General features: G+C 44.8%; 1 protein-coding gene across 1 annotated transcript in view; it reads right to left on the bottom strand.

Annotated features, from left to right (window-relative positions):
- Positions 1-1,367: 1,367 nt before the first annotated feature.
- Positions 1,368-12,549, bottom strand: part of LOC122940586 (protoheme IX farnesyltransferase, mitochondrial) — an 87,245-nt gene continuing 76,063 nt past the window's right edge. Inside the window, exons 6-7 of the mRNA XM_044297221.1 lie at positions 5,943-6,175; positions 1,368-3,560 (exon numbers count right to left, since the gene is read on the bottom strand). Of these exons, the coding sequence (XP_044153156.1) occupies positions 3,145-3,560; positions 5,943-6,175 (649 nt within the window). The 3' untranslated portion in view covers positions 1,368-3,144. The remainder of the gene's footprint in view (positions 3,561-5,942; positions 6,176-12,549) is intronic.

The following is a 12,549-nucleotide window of genomic DNA, read 5'->3' as shown; positions in this document are numbered from 1 at the left end:
TGCGCCAAATTTTTTCAAATAAATATCATATGACATCAGACACTTCTCTTCCTAATAACACGTCATGGCTGAGGTACATGTACACCAAGAAATAGCGCACGTCTTGAATGAATCGGACACCGATAGGTTGGCACATTTTCCATCATAAACTCCATGCCAGGAGGACTGTTAGCGCCATTCATACCCATCTACACTACTACTCCCATTATTACAAGTTTAATCCCCATGTGTTGGCTCGGAAGACATAGCCGTGGAATGAACCCCAGCGCTCACATGGTTATATTATTATAGTCCGGTATTTATAAGGCGCGTAAAATCCGCCAACGTTCCCCCAGTATTACAGCCAGCAGCACATAACTGAGTGCTAGAAGTATGACGCCCCCATATAACTACTTACAGTATGGGGAAGGGGGGGGTGGGTGGACTTAATAGGCGAGGGATTTCATCCAAATGACCCTTTCACCGTCTACGAAAAGCGATGACGCACCGCTCATTAATATCAGATTATGAGCAGCAGGTCATGCCATAGCTGGCCGTGCAGACATCGCCTGCCCCTGCACCGCTCCTCTGACTCCATCCTCAGGACTTGCGCAGGGATGACCGATCTGTTAAGTTTGTTACAATGTATCAGTGCAGGTAAAATGTATTTTATGTGAGGATTCTGTAGACTGGGATACAGCTGTGTAGCAAGCCTGCTTTGAGAAGTATTACATCTGTAGGGATTTTCAACATTTGGGTGCTTCCATTCCTTGAAAGCAAGCAGAAAATTGAAATAGAAGTTTATTAGAAAGTTGCAGATCTCTTCGTGATACAGGGATAAAGCTTTACTCCTGGATACCCTCCTATCAGGGGTTAATGCTGAATGATTCCTCTGTCCCGAGGGGATTCAGTTTATACAAGGGTTCCCCCTAGTTCAGCACTGATCCATGGGGGTGGAGGGGTTTGGTGAGTGACACAGTGGCAGGTAATGAAGGTGCTAGTTAGTTTTATGGTCGGTAGGTTCCCCGCCCCACAGCCTGTATGATGAAAGTGCCCACCGACAAGGCATCGTTATAGGGTGTGCAGGGTAACCTACCTGTGATTTGTGCTCGGTGGACCATGGCCGCTCTCCATTAGCACATCTACAGTGTATACATTACTGCCCTCCCTGGCACCACAGCCTGGCAAGCTATCATGGCGACGTTCTCTGGCATGAGCATGTAGGCACGGGGCACTGAGGGGGTTTTACATGGGCCTTGATCACAGGTAATGCCCCCGTATTTAATATTGTGTAGATGAGTGCGGGACAAAGCCTCACATTGTGTCTACACGTCTTACTGTAGGTCTGCAGGACCCACGTGGAGGAAATAAAAAGCCGCAAAACCGGAAGAGTTTTATATATTTTTTTAATAATCAAAAGCAAAAATGTCCAGAACAGAGCGATATCTTACATTACAGTATCTGAGATTGTGTTCAAGTACAGAGCCCCATAGGCCGAGTCACTGTATACGTAAGGCAGGTTCAGAACGGAAAATAATGGCGGCTGACTGGATGTTCGCACCAGATACTAGATGGTAGAACATCCTGCGGCATCACCCATCCTTGCATCATTTAAAGGGGTTGTCCAGGGGGATTGTCTTTAGAATATAAGAAGGGATATTCACACCCGTTTACCAGATCCCCGTTGCTCTTTGCTTCCTGGACCAGTCTCACCACACAGGATAGCCCGCAGACCCCTGCTCAGCTGTTCACTGCAGGCATCTCCAAGTACTTCCTGGGTGTCAAGACCAGGGCAGAAAACAGAGACCAGCAGGGACCTGGTGGTAAGCACCGGAATGCGATCAGTGAGGCTGAGCATCCATCACTGGACAACCCCCTTTTATTTCCCTGGGGGCTCAGACAGCCGTATATATTTTTTGCAGTCCGCAAAAATGCGGTTTCGTTTTTTTGGAGTCAGTTCAGCATGTCCATAAAAAAAAAAAAATGATTGCGTTCCGCATTTTTGTGGACCCATAGACTTCAGTGGCACCACGTCCCAATTTTCACTGACAAGTATAGGACATGTTTTATTTGATTTGGGGGACCGTGGAATGGAAGTGTGCTGTCCACTTCATTTGGGGCCCCATAGAAGTGAACAGGCCCGCATCAAATCCACAAAATTGCGGATGAGATGCGGAAAGCAACATACGGCCGTCTGAATGAGCCCTAAATATATCTAAATGATGATGTCATCAGTAAAAGGGGAGTTCCACTAACTACTAGCTTGAATGTTTACCTATATGAGGTATATGGCAGCAACTTGTCATTTATGGGACAGTCAGAACTCGGGTTTATAAAACCTTAAATGTGGATTTACAATTTTACGCCACAAAAAAATCCGTTGGTGAAATCCGTGGCACTGCAGATCTGGTGACGGATTTGTCCGTGGCGTAAAGTAACAAATCCACCCTAAAGTATAAAAACTAAACCGTGGATGATGCAGCAAGATATTCTGAATGGAGTGCGGCTCTTGTCTGCTTGCAATATGTCACACGGTAGTGTGACCGGCGTCCTATGTCATCACCACAGAGTGAAAAATAAATTAGATCTATAAAGCAACATGAAGAGGTCATCTTCTCCTGGTCGTGAGGTGTACAGAGCGATGAATAAGGTCTAATGAAGTGGACATCCAGCAATGAGAAGAACACTGTGAGGAAGTCAGGTGGATGTCACCTTGTGGGATCTAGAGAGCAACATGAAGAGGTCATCTTCTCCTGGTCATGACGTGTACAGAGCAATAAATACAGTCTAATGAAGTGGACATCCAGCAATGAGAAGAACACTGTGAGGGAGTCATGTTGATGGCACCTTGTGGGATTGTGTCTGGTTTTCTCGCTCTCAAAATTTCTTGCAATGATTCAAATTCTGAAGAGTTTCTCGTAGACGATGCGTGAGGATCTCAGGAGAAGATGGAAAGTGTTGTTCCCAGTGGACGGCTGAAGGGTTCACTAAATTTCACTGAGTGTCTTATAATGGTGGCCCTTCTCAGTAATCTCTGATTTAGGAAGTAAAATTGGCATCCCCATCAACACAGTTTGATTTGTTGTGGACACCGGAGAAGATTTGTCTCTTGGTAATCGTTTTACAGTAATGCCTGATCACAGCTCCTTCTGGGAACCTCAATTCTCAGCTTGGGTTTTGGATGACCTCTGATGGCTCTTTCTTCCCCACTACAGACTTTTTGCAGGTCAACATAAGTAGCAGAAGAGTGGGCAGATGCCAGAGGCTGCAGAAGAACAGCTTCCTGGCACTGTTACGGTCTGCGTCCCGGTAGAACCTGTAGCCTAGGTAGGAGATGTACAAGTTGACCGGAAGGGAGATGATGGGGAAGTTCCATGTGGTGACGTCCAAGGCAGGGGCTAAAGTGGATAGTCCTATGAGCCCCAGGCAGTGGCGCAGGGCCACGCGGCGGCACATGTCCGGATGCGTGACAGACATCATCCGATACCCTCCTCTGGAGTAGTCTTCACGGAGGTTCCAGCTCAAGGCATTGAAGTGAGGGAACTGCCAGGAGTAGAGGATGGCACCCATCAAGAGGGCTCCTGCAACACAAAGAACATAGTCAATAACCTGGAGGGGGTCAAAATGTGATAATGGTTCTAGCGTCTGTGGTCCTGGGGATCTGCTGCTTCATATAAATTCACTGCAATGAATATGTAATGCCCCCCTCCTCTCCTGCAGATTATGGCTCTCCTGATATTGTATCAGGTCTTATACGGCCACCATGAGCCTTATAAAACTCCCATAAAACCGACTGCTTACGATGTATGGAAATGGCCATTACCAGAACAATAGATCTCTTCTTCCAGCCGGCAACACAATTAATTTTACACGGGGACTTCAGACTGCGAGCCTAATGAATACAGTCCCAGCCCGAGGGCTCGGCGCTCAGAACATGTTATTTAAACAGTCTGTAGAAGAGGCCTCGAACGTTGCTGCGAGTAAACACGGGGCCGGGCGAGGAGCAGAGAAAATAAATGGTACGACGGGAGGCTCCATCATTCATTCAGCCGAGGATGTTTGTTTCTTTGATACCTAAACAAATCAAAGTGACCCCACAGGAAGGGCCCTTCCACTGCGGGTCCCCGGCATCACGTCAGTGTTTAGAAGAGGGGTGACAGCTATGAGGCGCTGCCTGAGAGTGACAGCTTAATGTTTTAAAGTGTCACCGGGAGAGGTGGGGGAGAGATGGATGTGACCGAGCGTGGGAGGCACATGTTCCTGTGGGGTGCAGAAAAGGTAAAGGGCAGTCGTGACCAGTGGGCACTACAATACAAATATCCCTAGAATATGCCATCACTGTCAGATAGGTGTGGGTCCCGCACGGACACCCTTCATCACTATGGGAGTCCCCAAAACAGCCTCACTTAGCTATTTTTGGAACTTTCATGGCACTTTGAGGAGCCCGGTGTGGATCTCAGGGGTAGGACCTGCACCTAGCTGACTCTGATGGTATCCTATCAAAGTCAGAGATGAGACAAGCCCTTTAAGAAGACCACTTTGCAGTTCTTCAAGTCTGGATACCCGACATCTCTGGTCATTGGGACACGGGCCGTCACCTTCCAGTGAAATGAACGCGAGAAGAAGAAACGGTAGAAGGTGACAATGAAGCCTCCAATGCAGATGTGACCCTGGCCTAAATGATTGTGTTTAGCACTCATCATTCACGCTGGGGAAAGCAGGTGCGGGGAGCAATCCATGGTGGCACCTCATAGGTACTCTCATACCATATATTACATAATGCTACCAGAACCACCCCGTCTCTCCCAGTGACCAGAGAGATTAGTCTTTCCTTTATGGGGCATTTATCTACCTATAGTACAGGTGTCGGGGTCCCAATATCTCCTGCTCTGGAGGTCACACAACACGCTAGGACACACTCGGGCATGTGTGATCTACACTACTCAGCCCTGGTTTCCATACACAGAATATGAGGAGCTTCTCTCTTCTCTCAGAAGCCGTTTGCCTGTCCTCTATTATGTGAAGAGCCGCACTTACCCGCTGTGTCTGATTGAGCTATTGACAGAAGGTCAGACGAGGGGACGGGGTACACAATGCCCACTGATTAAGAGAGGAGGTGCCTGAGAGCCCCGATCTGTACAGTCTAGAGGATGATGAGAGGAGTCTCGTATACAGAGTCACGGAAGACGTGACACATGTTGGATATATACAGGAGGGGGGCCGGTGAATACGTGCATTGTGTTAAGGGCCACTTATGTATGTTTATTATGAGGTTGGTCCCCGGCTGTTGGTCTATACAATTAAAGCTTTTCTTATGAAATTAGTATCTGCACAATTAGCCCCCCGGGAAGCGCCGCTGCAGGAGGGGCTTGGGGAATTACTGCGGGTGAGCAGTAATGGTGATTACTAGGAGATTCTGGAGGCCATGGCTGACCGGGGAAGAGTCCGCGCTCCTGCTGGGGTCATTGTGGAGGATCATTTTGGGCTTTTAGTATTGACAGGTTTCTGCGGCTCTCCAGCTGCTGCAAAACTATAACTCCCAGTAGTTAGAGCTGGAGACAGCCCATAGGCTGTCTGGACATGCTGGGAGTTGTAGTTTTACAACAGTGGCAATGTCACATGTAAGAGACTACTTCTGTACTCAATGAGAGATTTGAAGATGTAGTTGTCTCATACTCTATAAAGCAAAGTACACATGAACCTGGTCCAACGTTATGTGTAGATCTGAAGTGCTGCCTGGTTGTCAGATGATAGACTTAGGTTCTTCTCTTGGGGGCAGAGGTTCTCCCCAGCAGGAAATAGGCATATCCCCCCGGTACCTCCTCACGTACAGGATTTCATGTGGCAGAACAAGGGTCAATATCAATAAATGGAAAATGACAGACTGAGCCAAGCAGCGGGTGCCCAATCATCAATGGTCAGTGACATCATCAACCCTCAGTCTGCATTATGACATCACTCACCAGCGTCCAGGCTGCCAGTCGCTGCTGTCCAGCCCATGATGGGTGGGATAGCGCCCACCACAGAACCCACCCAGGTATTGGCAATGCTGAGCCTCTTCATTGGGGTATAACAGCAGGTGTAAAGGAAGATGTTGAATGCACCAAGCGCTCCGGTCAGCGGGTTCACCGCAAGGGTTAACAAGGCGATCCCAGGAATAGCGCAGGCAGCAGCGAAGGAGACAGCGATGAGAGGGCTGTGGAGAGACGGAGACATTATACATACATGAGGATAATAATACAAAGATTCACCCCCTGCTACAACTGACCCTGCAAATCTTTTGTAAGGAGCGAACGCCCTCCACCATACCTCCATGTATGAGAGTCACGGAGACTAGGAGGCATCGGCCCCGCATGTAATAGCAAGGGACACATGGGATCCTATGTAAGAAGCAAGTGCCCTCCACCGTACCTCCATGTATGAGAGTCATGGGGAATAGGAGGCATCGGCCCCGCATGTAATAGCAAGGGACACATGGGATCCTATGTAAAAAGCAAGTGCCCTCCACCGTACCTCCATGTATGAGAGTCACAGGGACTAGGAGGCATCGACCCTGCATGTAACAGCAAGGGACACATGAGATCCTATGTAAGGAGCGAGCACCCTCCACTGTACTTCCATGTACGAGAGTCACGGAGACCAGGAGACATCGGCCCAGCATGTAACTGCAGAGAACATACAGGATTCTATGTAAGGAGCTAGTGCCCTCCACCGTACCTCCATGTACGAGAGTCACGGATACTAGGAGACATCAGCCCCACATGTACCTGCAGAGAACATACAGGATCCTATGTAAGGAGCACGCGCCCTCCACCATACGTCACAGGAGACAAGGACATGGGATTTCCACAATCCATTATAATCCTCAGAACAAATAAACCATCATCTTGCTCAGTAATACAACGCTTCTGAGGCTGGGCACAGATCTACTCCAGACTACGGGACCCCGCTCACGTTATTACTCCCTATACGTAATCAGCCATACTGTATTCATCAATCATGTGCAACCAAACTGTATAATCTGGAGCAAACTGCAAGCTGGTGCATGTTGTGGCATTGTATGTTTGGTATAAGGTTAGCCCACCTCATGGCTGTCATACATGCATTCTGCGCCAAGAATAGGCGTACACCCAAATATGGACCAATCTGATGCATGGGCTTGAATATGGTGTCCGTCACTAGTGTCGTACTATGTTTCGGTGCTATCATTTGCAAGGCGTTCTCATGGCAGTTAATGGTGTTCTCCTCCGCGACTTTGGCATCCTCATATACTGTGGCAATTCAGTCTAAGAAATGGTCACGACCTTTATAGTAAGAAATGAGTGTTTCCGTTACCAACGAAAACGCCCGATACATGCAGCTTTCACCTACAAACAGCCATGGACTCATCGAAGACCTCGAGAAACGTTCCCAGAATTTCACACAAATCTGTGTCAGAGATTTCTACCACCTGACCCCCCACTCACAGGTTGTTCTCAGCAATGGAGGAGTCTTATCGGATGTGAAGTCTCGGAGCTGGCTGCTCATATGAACTGTGACCTGTAACGTAAGGAGTTGGCCCCGGGCTCTGAGGCACCTTTAATGTAACACCTGCTCTCCGCACAGATGAAATGTTACTCCATTCGCGTCAGTCTGACGGATTTCTACAGCAATTGCATTGGGCTCTCGCCTCGCAGTTTGGCAATCACGCTGGTCACCTCTGAGGGCACGGCACGGGCAAATTACTATACATCTAAAAAATGTACAGCTAAGGTAATCTAGAATGGCGTGAGGAAATATAACAGAGATCTGCTCTATTGATTACATCATATGAATGATGTCACTGATGAACGTTAACCATAAGGCATGTCATGTAGAAGATCCATCACATCTATGGTAACATCTTAGGAGATGAGTGGGCCATAGAAAGCACAACCCAACAACCGGGCAGGAATCAAGATATGGTAGGAAGTGGTCAACCATAACTCTAATGCACAACCTGAATGGCACAGAACAGTCTACCATCCAAGAGGTCCTCCGGCCAGTATCTAGACCTCATGGGTAATATTTGACTATTTTGTGCCATCTTCTCATTCAGGGAACAGTTAATGGATGGGATGGGGCATATTCTAGTGATCCAGTCCAAGGCATGGTCTCTGACTGATCAGATGGTCATGATGTCCCCTCATTACTGACCTATGAGGCCACCAATACTACCATTCGAATGGCATTTTATGGTAGGCCAATAAAATAACTCAGCTCCTCTGGAACATCTGTACGCAGAACGTAGTCCTCCACATTTCAGTCATACATAACACTCATCATCCTCGTTGTTGCGCCAACATAGTACGTCATAAAGTTCTAAAGAAAATGACAGGACGTTTCCCGCATCACGAATCACATTATTGAGCTCAACTTCTGCTCTTATTGCCTTTCGAAATGAAATTCTCCTGCAGTGTATCTTGTTATTGGCGCCGCCATTTAATGAAGTTACCGCAGAAGTGATCTGATGAAGCTTTATTAGTCTTATGTATAGCTGGGTGTTGAACAGCGATGGAAGGGGGGCCCAAAAATGATAAACAACTGCGTTCAGTTCAATTTCCATTTTAATTAGAGATGGCTTTGTGAGTCTCAGGGTCGATATGTATAATATCTAATTACTAGAGAAATTGCGGCGTCTGGCGGAGCTCCTACCAAACGAGAAGCTGTGTCCACCGCTCAGGTCGAGACTAATATAAAAAAATCACAAAGTTTACAAGCAATGAGGAGATGTTATCAGCACTAATTCCACCATCACCGCTCTTATATCATCCGGACAAGATGATGATTCCCGTCTTATCACCTTAACAGCTTCATTAAACCTTGGACATCTATCACCAGGTAATGGCAGGATTTCTACTGCTCCGGACACCCAGATAGAGGATGGACGGGGCATGTTCTAGTGATCCTGTAAAGTCCAAGGTCTCTGGATGATCAGATGATGGTGGTGTCCCCCCAATACTGATCTATGGGGACAACCACTGACATGACCCTGTCCACACACTCCCAATACGACCATTCAAAAGTCATCTTATGGAACCTGCTGGAACATCTAACAGGATCCAACAGGAGTGATCCTGAGAACGTTAGCATCTGCCACACATCATGTAGCAGAAATGACTGCAGAACAAGTGGGGCCCTTAAAGGAGAACTCCACTTATAAAACAATTCTAAATGAATCCAAATCTAAACATGTAGTAACTCTAGAAACCCTTTACTTCTCCGGGAATAAGTTACACGAGTCGTCCTCCACCGTGATCTACTCTAAACTGAGAGTTATGATGGTTAGAATTCAGCAGTGAAGTCACATGTCTGACAGGGGGGGGGGGGGGGGGGCTAAACTGTTGTCTGTTTCCAAGGGCAACCAGAATAATTCTATGTTTATGAGAAACAAAGAGGATCAGGTGTTGAAATTCAACATGCCTAATCCTACTCTATCCAGAAAACAGCATCTGTCGGTGGAGAGTCGGGAGCTCCTCATATATACGAAGCGGGTTGGGCCGTCAATAGTCTAATGTGTATGGAGGCCTGTACACTCAGGTGTGGAGAGCCTCCAACAGGGCATTATATAAATCAGGTGCCAGGATCGGGAGCCTTCTCTCTTATAATAGTACAGTTCCTGATATTTCTTTAGTAAGATGAGGTGGAGGTCCAGCCCTGGTGACATAACTTACCTGCGCACTTCAGAAGTGAAGATGAAAGCCATGAGAACATCTACGGCTGCCGTGTAACCCGAGTGGCCACTTACTGCAGTGAATAGACAATCTGTATTGTCATGTCTCCTTTATTCCTCCATTGTGGGTCAAATGCTTCTCATACACAGCGCTATAGTCAACAACTAGTCAAACTGCCGCTGGCGTTATCTACCACAGCCTGGAAAATTAAAGGGGGTCACTGGGGTTTACAAATACCCTTTAATGGCTAGCTCATCAGCCCATTTTCTAGGAACACCTCCAGCTCTGTTCCATATTGCGCTCAGTCTCACTGCTATGTGCAATACTGGACATAGCCCACATGACAGGGTGGCGCTGTTTCTAGGTAAGTAAAACGACAATTAGAAACTCTTTCCCGAACTCTGGTTATTATACAACTCCCCAGCGGCTGCAGACATCCGCTCCTCAGTACAGGAGATGTAGCTACGGTATATCAGACCTGTCACCTGCACACTAGTGTTATCATTGGCTTATATTTAGATACCAAACTTAAAACTATTTAAAAAATGAAATAAAAACTGCCCCCCCCCCCCCCCCCCAGGCTCCAGGTGCCATGTCTCAATTACCTAGATCATTAGCCGTCAGCAGTGAGTGATCATCAGCTCTGCTCCCCGTCAGCGCAGTAATACATCTCTGACCACTGCTGCCACCACCCTGTTTACAAACCCAGCAGCCATGTGTCACTGGCCGAGGTCAGAGCTGTCCACCAGGGGGTCACAGGGCGGCTAGTTAAGGGTCTCTGTATAGACTGGATGGATGATTAGGAGAAGATCTCCACTCCTAAGGATTGGTAGAGCAGAAGTACACCCAGATCACTGCTAAGCAGAGGGCACCCGAAAGTGGACATCAGTGTCTCCTCACCACACACCCAGCAGTAACTTCCTACTGACCCCCAACTTATCCTTCAAGATAAGTCACAAACCCCAATAATCAAATTTCACTGAGAAAATTTCCTACATAAAAGTATCCTAAAAACCTGAAATAACCTATAAAACAGGAAACAGAACCAATCCATGAATTCACCAAATTATCTACCGCTCAATGGAACAGACACCCTGAAAAAGATAACTAGTTAAGTTTTTATACGTAGAGGGCAGTATTACAGTAGTGATATTCTTGTACATAGGAGGCAGTATTACAGTAGTGATATTCTTGTACATAGGAGGCAGTATTATAGTAGTTATATTCTTGTACATAGAAGGCAGTATTATAGTAGTTAGATTCTTGTACATAGGAGCAGTATTATAGTAGTTATATTCTTGTACATAGAAGGCAGTATTATAGTAGTTAGATTCTTGTACATAGGAGCAGTATTATAGTAGTTATATTCTTGTACATAGGAGGCAGTATTATAGTAGTTATATTCTTGTACATAGGAGGCAGTATTATAGTAGTTATATTCTTGTACATAGAAGGCAGTATTATAGTAGTTAGATTCTTGTACATAGGAGCAGTATTATAGTAGTTATATTCTTGTACATAGGAGGCAGTATTATAGTAGTTATATTCTTGTACATAAGAGCAGTATTACAGTAGTGATATTCTTGTACATAGGAGGCAGTACTTATAGTAGTTATATTCTTGTACATAGGAGGCAGTATTACTAGTAGTGCTATTCTTGTACATAGGAGGCAGTATTATAGTAGTTATATTCTTGTACATAGGAGCAGTATTATAGTAGTTATATTCTTGTACATAGGAGCAGTATTATAGTAGTATATTCTTGTACATAGGAGCAGTATTATAGTAGTTATATTCTTGTACATATGGAGCAGTATTATAGTAGTTATATTCTTGTACATATGAGCAGTTTATAGTAGTTATATTCTTGTACATATGAGGCAGTATTATAGTAGTTATATTCTTGTACATAGGGCAGTATTATAGTAGTATATTCTTGTACATAGGAGCAGTATTATAGTAGTTATATTCTTGTACATAGGAGGCAGTATTATAGTAGTTATATTCTTGTACATAGGAGGCAGTATTATAGTAGTTATATTCTTGTACATAGAGGCAGTATTATAGTAGTTATATTCTTGTACATAGGAGGCAGTATTATAGTAGTTATATTCTTGTACATAGGAGCAGTATTATAGTAGTTATATTCTTGTACATAGGAGGCAGTATTATAGTAGTTATATTCTTGTACATAGGAGCAGTATTATAGTAGTTATATTCTTGTACATAGAGGCAGTATTATAGTAGTTATATTCTTGTACATAGGAGCAGTATTAGTAGTTATACTTCTTGTACATAGAGGCAGTATTATAGTAGTTATATTCTTGTACATAGGAGCAGTATTATAGTAGTTATATTCTTCTACATAGGAGGCAGTATTATAGTAGTTATATTCTTGTACATAGGATGCAGTATTATAGTAGTTATATTCTTGTACATAGGAGGCAGTATTATAGTAGTTATATTCTTGTACATAGAGGCAGTATTATAGTAGTTATGTACATAGGAGCAGTATTATAGTAGTTATATTCTTGTACATAGGAGCAGTATTATAGTAGTTATATTCTTGTACATAGGAGCAGTATTATAGTAGTTATATTCTTGTACATAGGAGCAGTATTATAGTAGTTATATTCTTGTACATAGGAGCAGTATTATAGTAGTTATATTCTTGTACATAGGCAGTATTATAGTAGTTATATTCTTGTACATAGGAGCAGTATTATAGTAGTTATATTCTTGTACATAGGAGCAGTATTAGTAGTTATATTCTTGTACATAGGAGCAGTATTATAGTAGTTATATTCTTGTACATAGGAGCAGTATTATAGTAGTTATATTCTTGTACATAGGCAGTATTATAGTAGTTATATTCTTG

Source organism: Bufo gargarizans, chromosome 6, assembly GCF_014858855.1.
Source record: "Bufo gargarizans isolate SCDJY-AF-19 chromosome 6, ASM1485885v1, whole genome shotgun sequence".
In the NCBI taxonomy this organism is placed as follows: Eukaryota; Metazoa; Chordata; class Amphibia; order Anura; family Bufonidae; genus Bufo; species Bufo gargarizans.
Note: the sequence above shows the minus strand (reverse complement) of the source record. Positions and strands in the feature narration are given on the sequence as shown.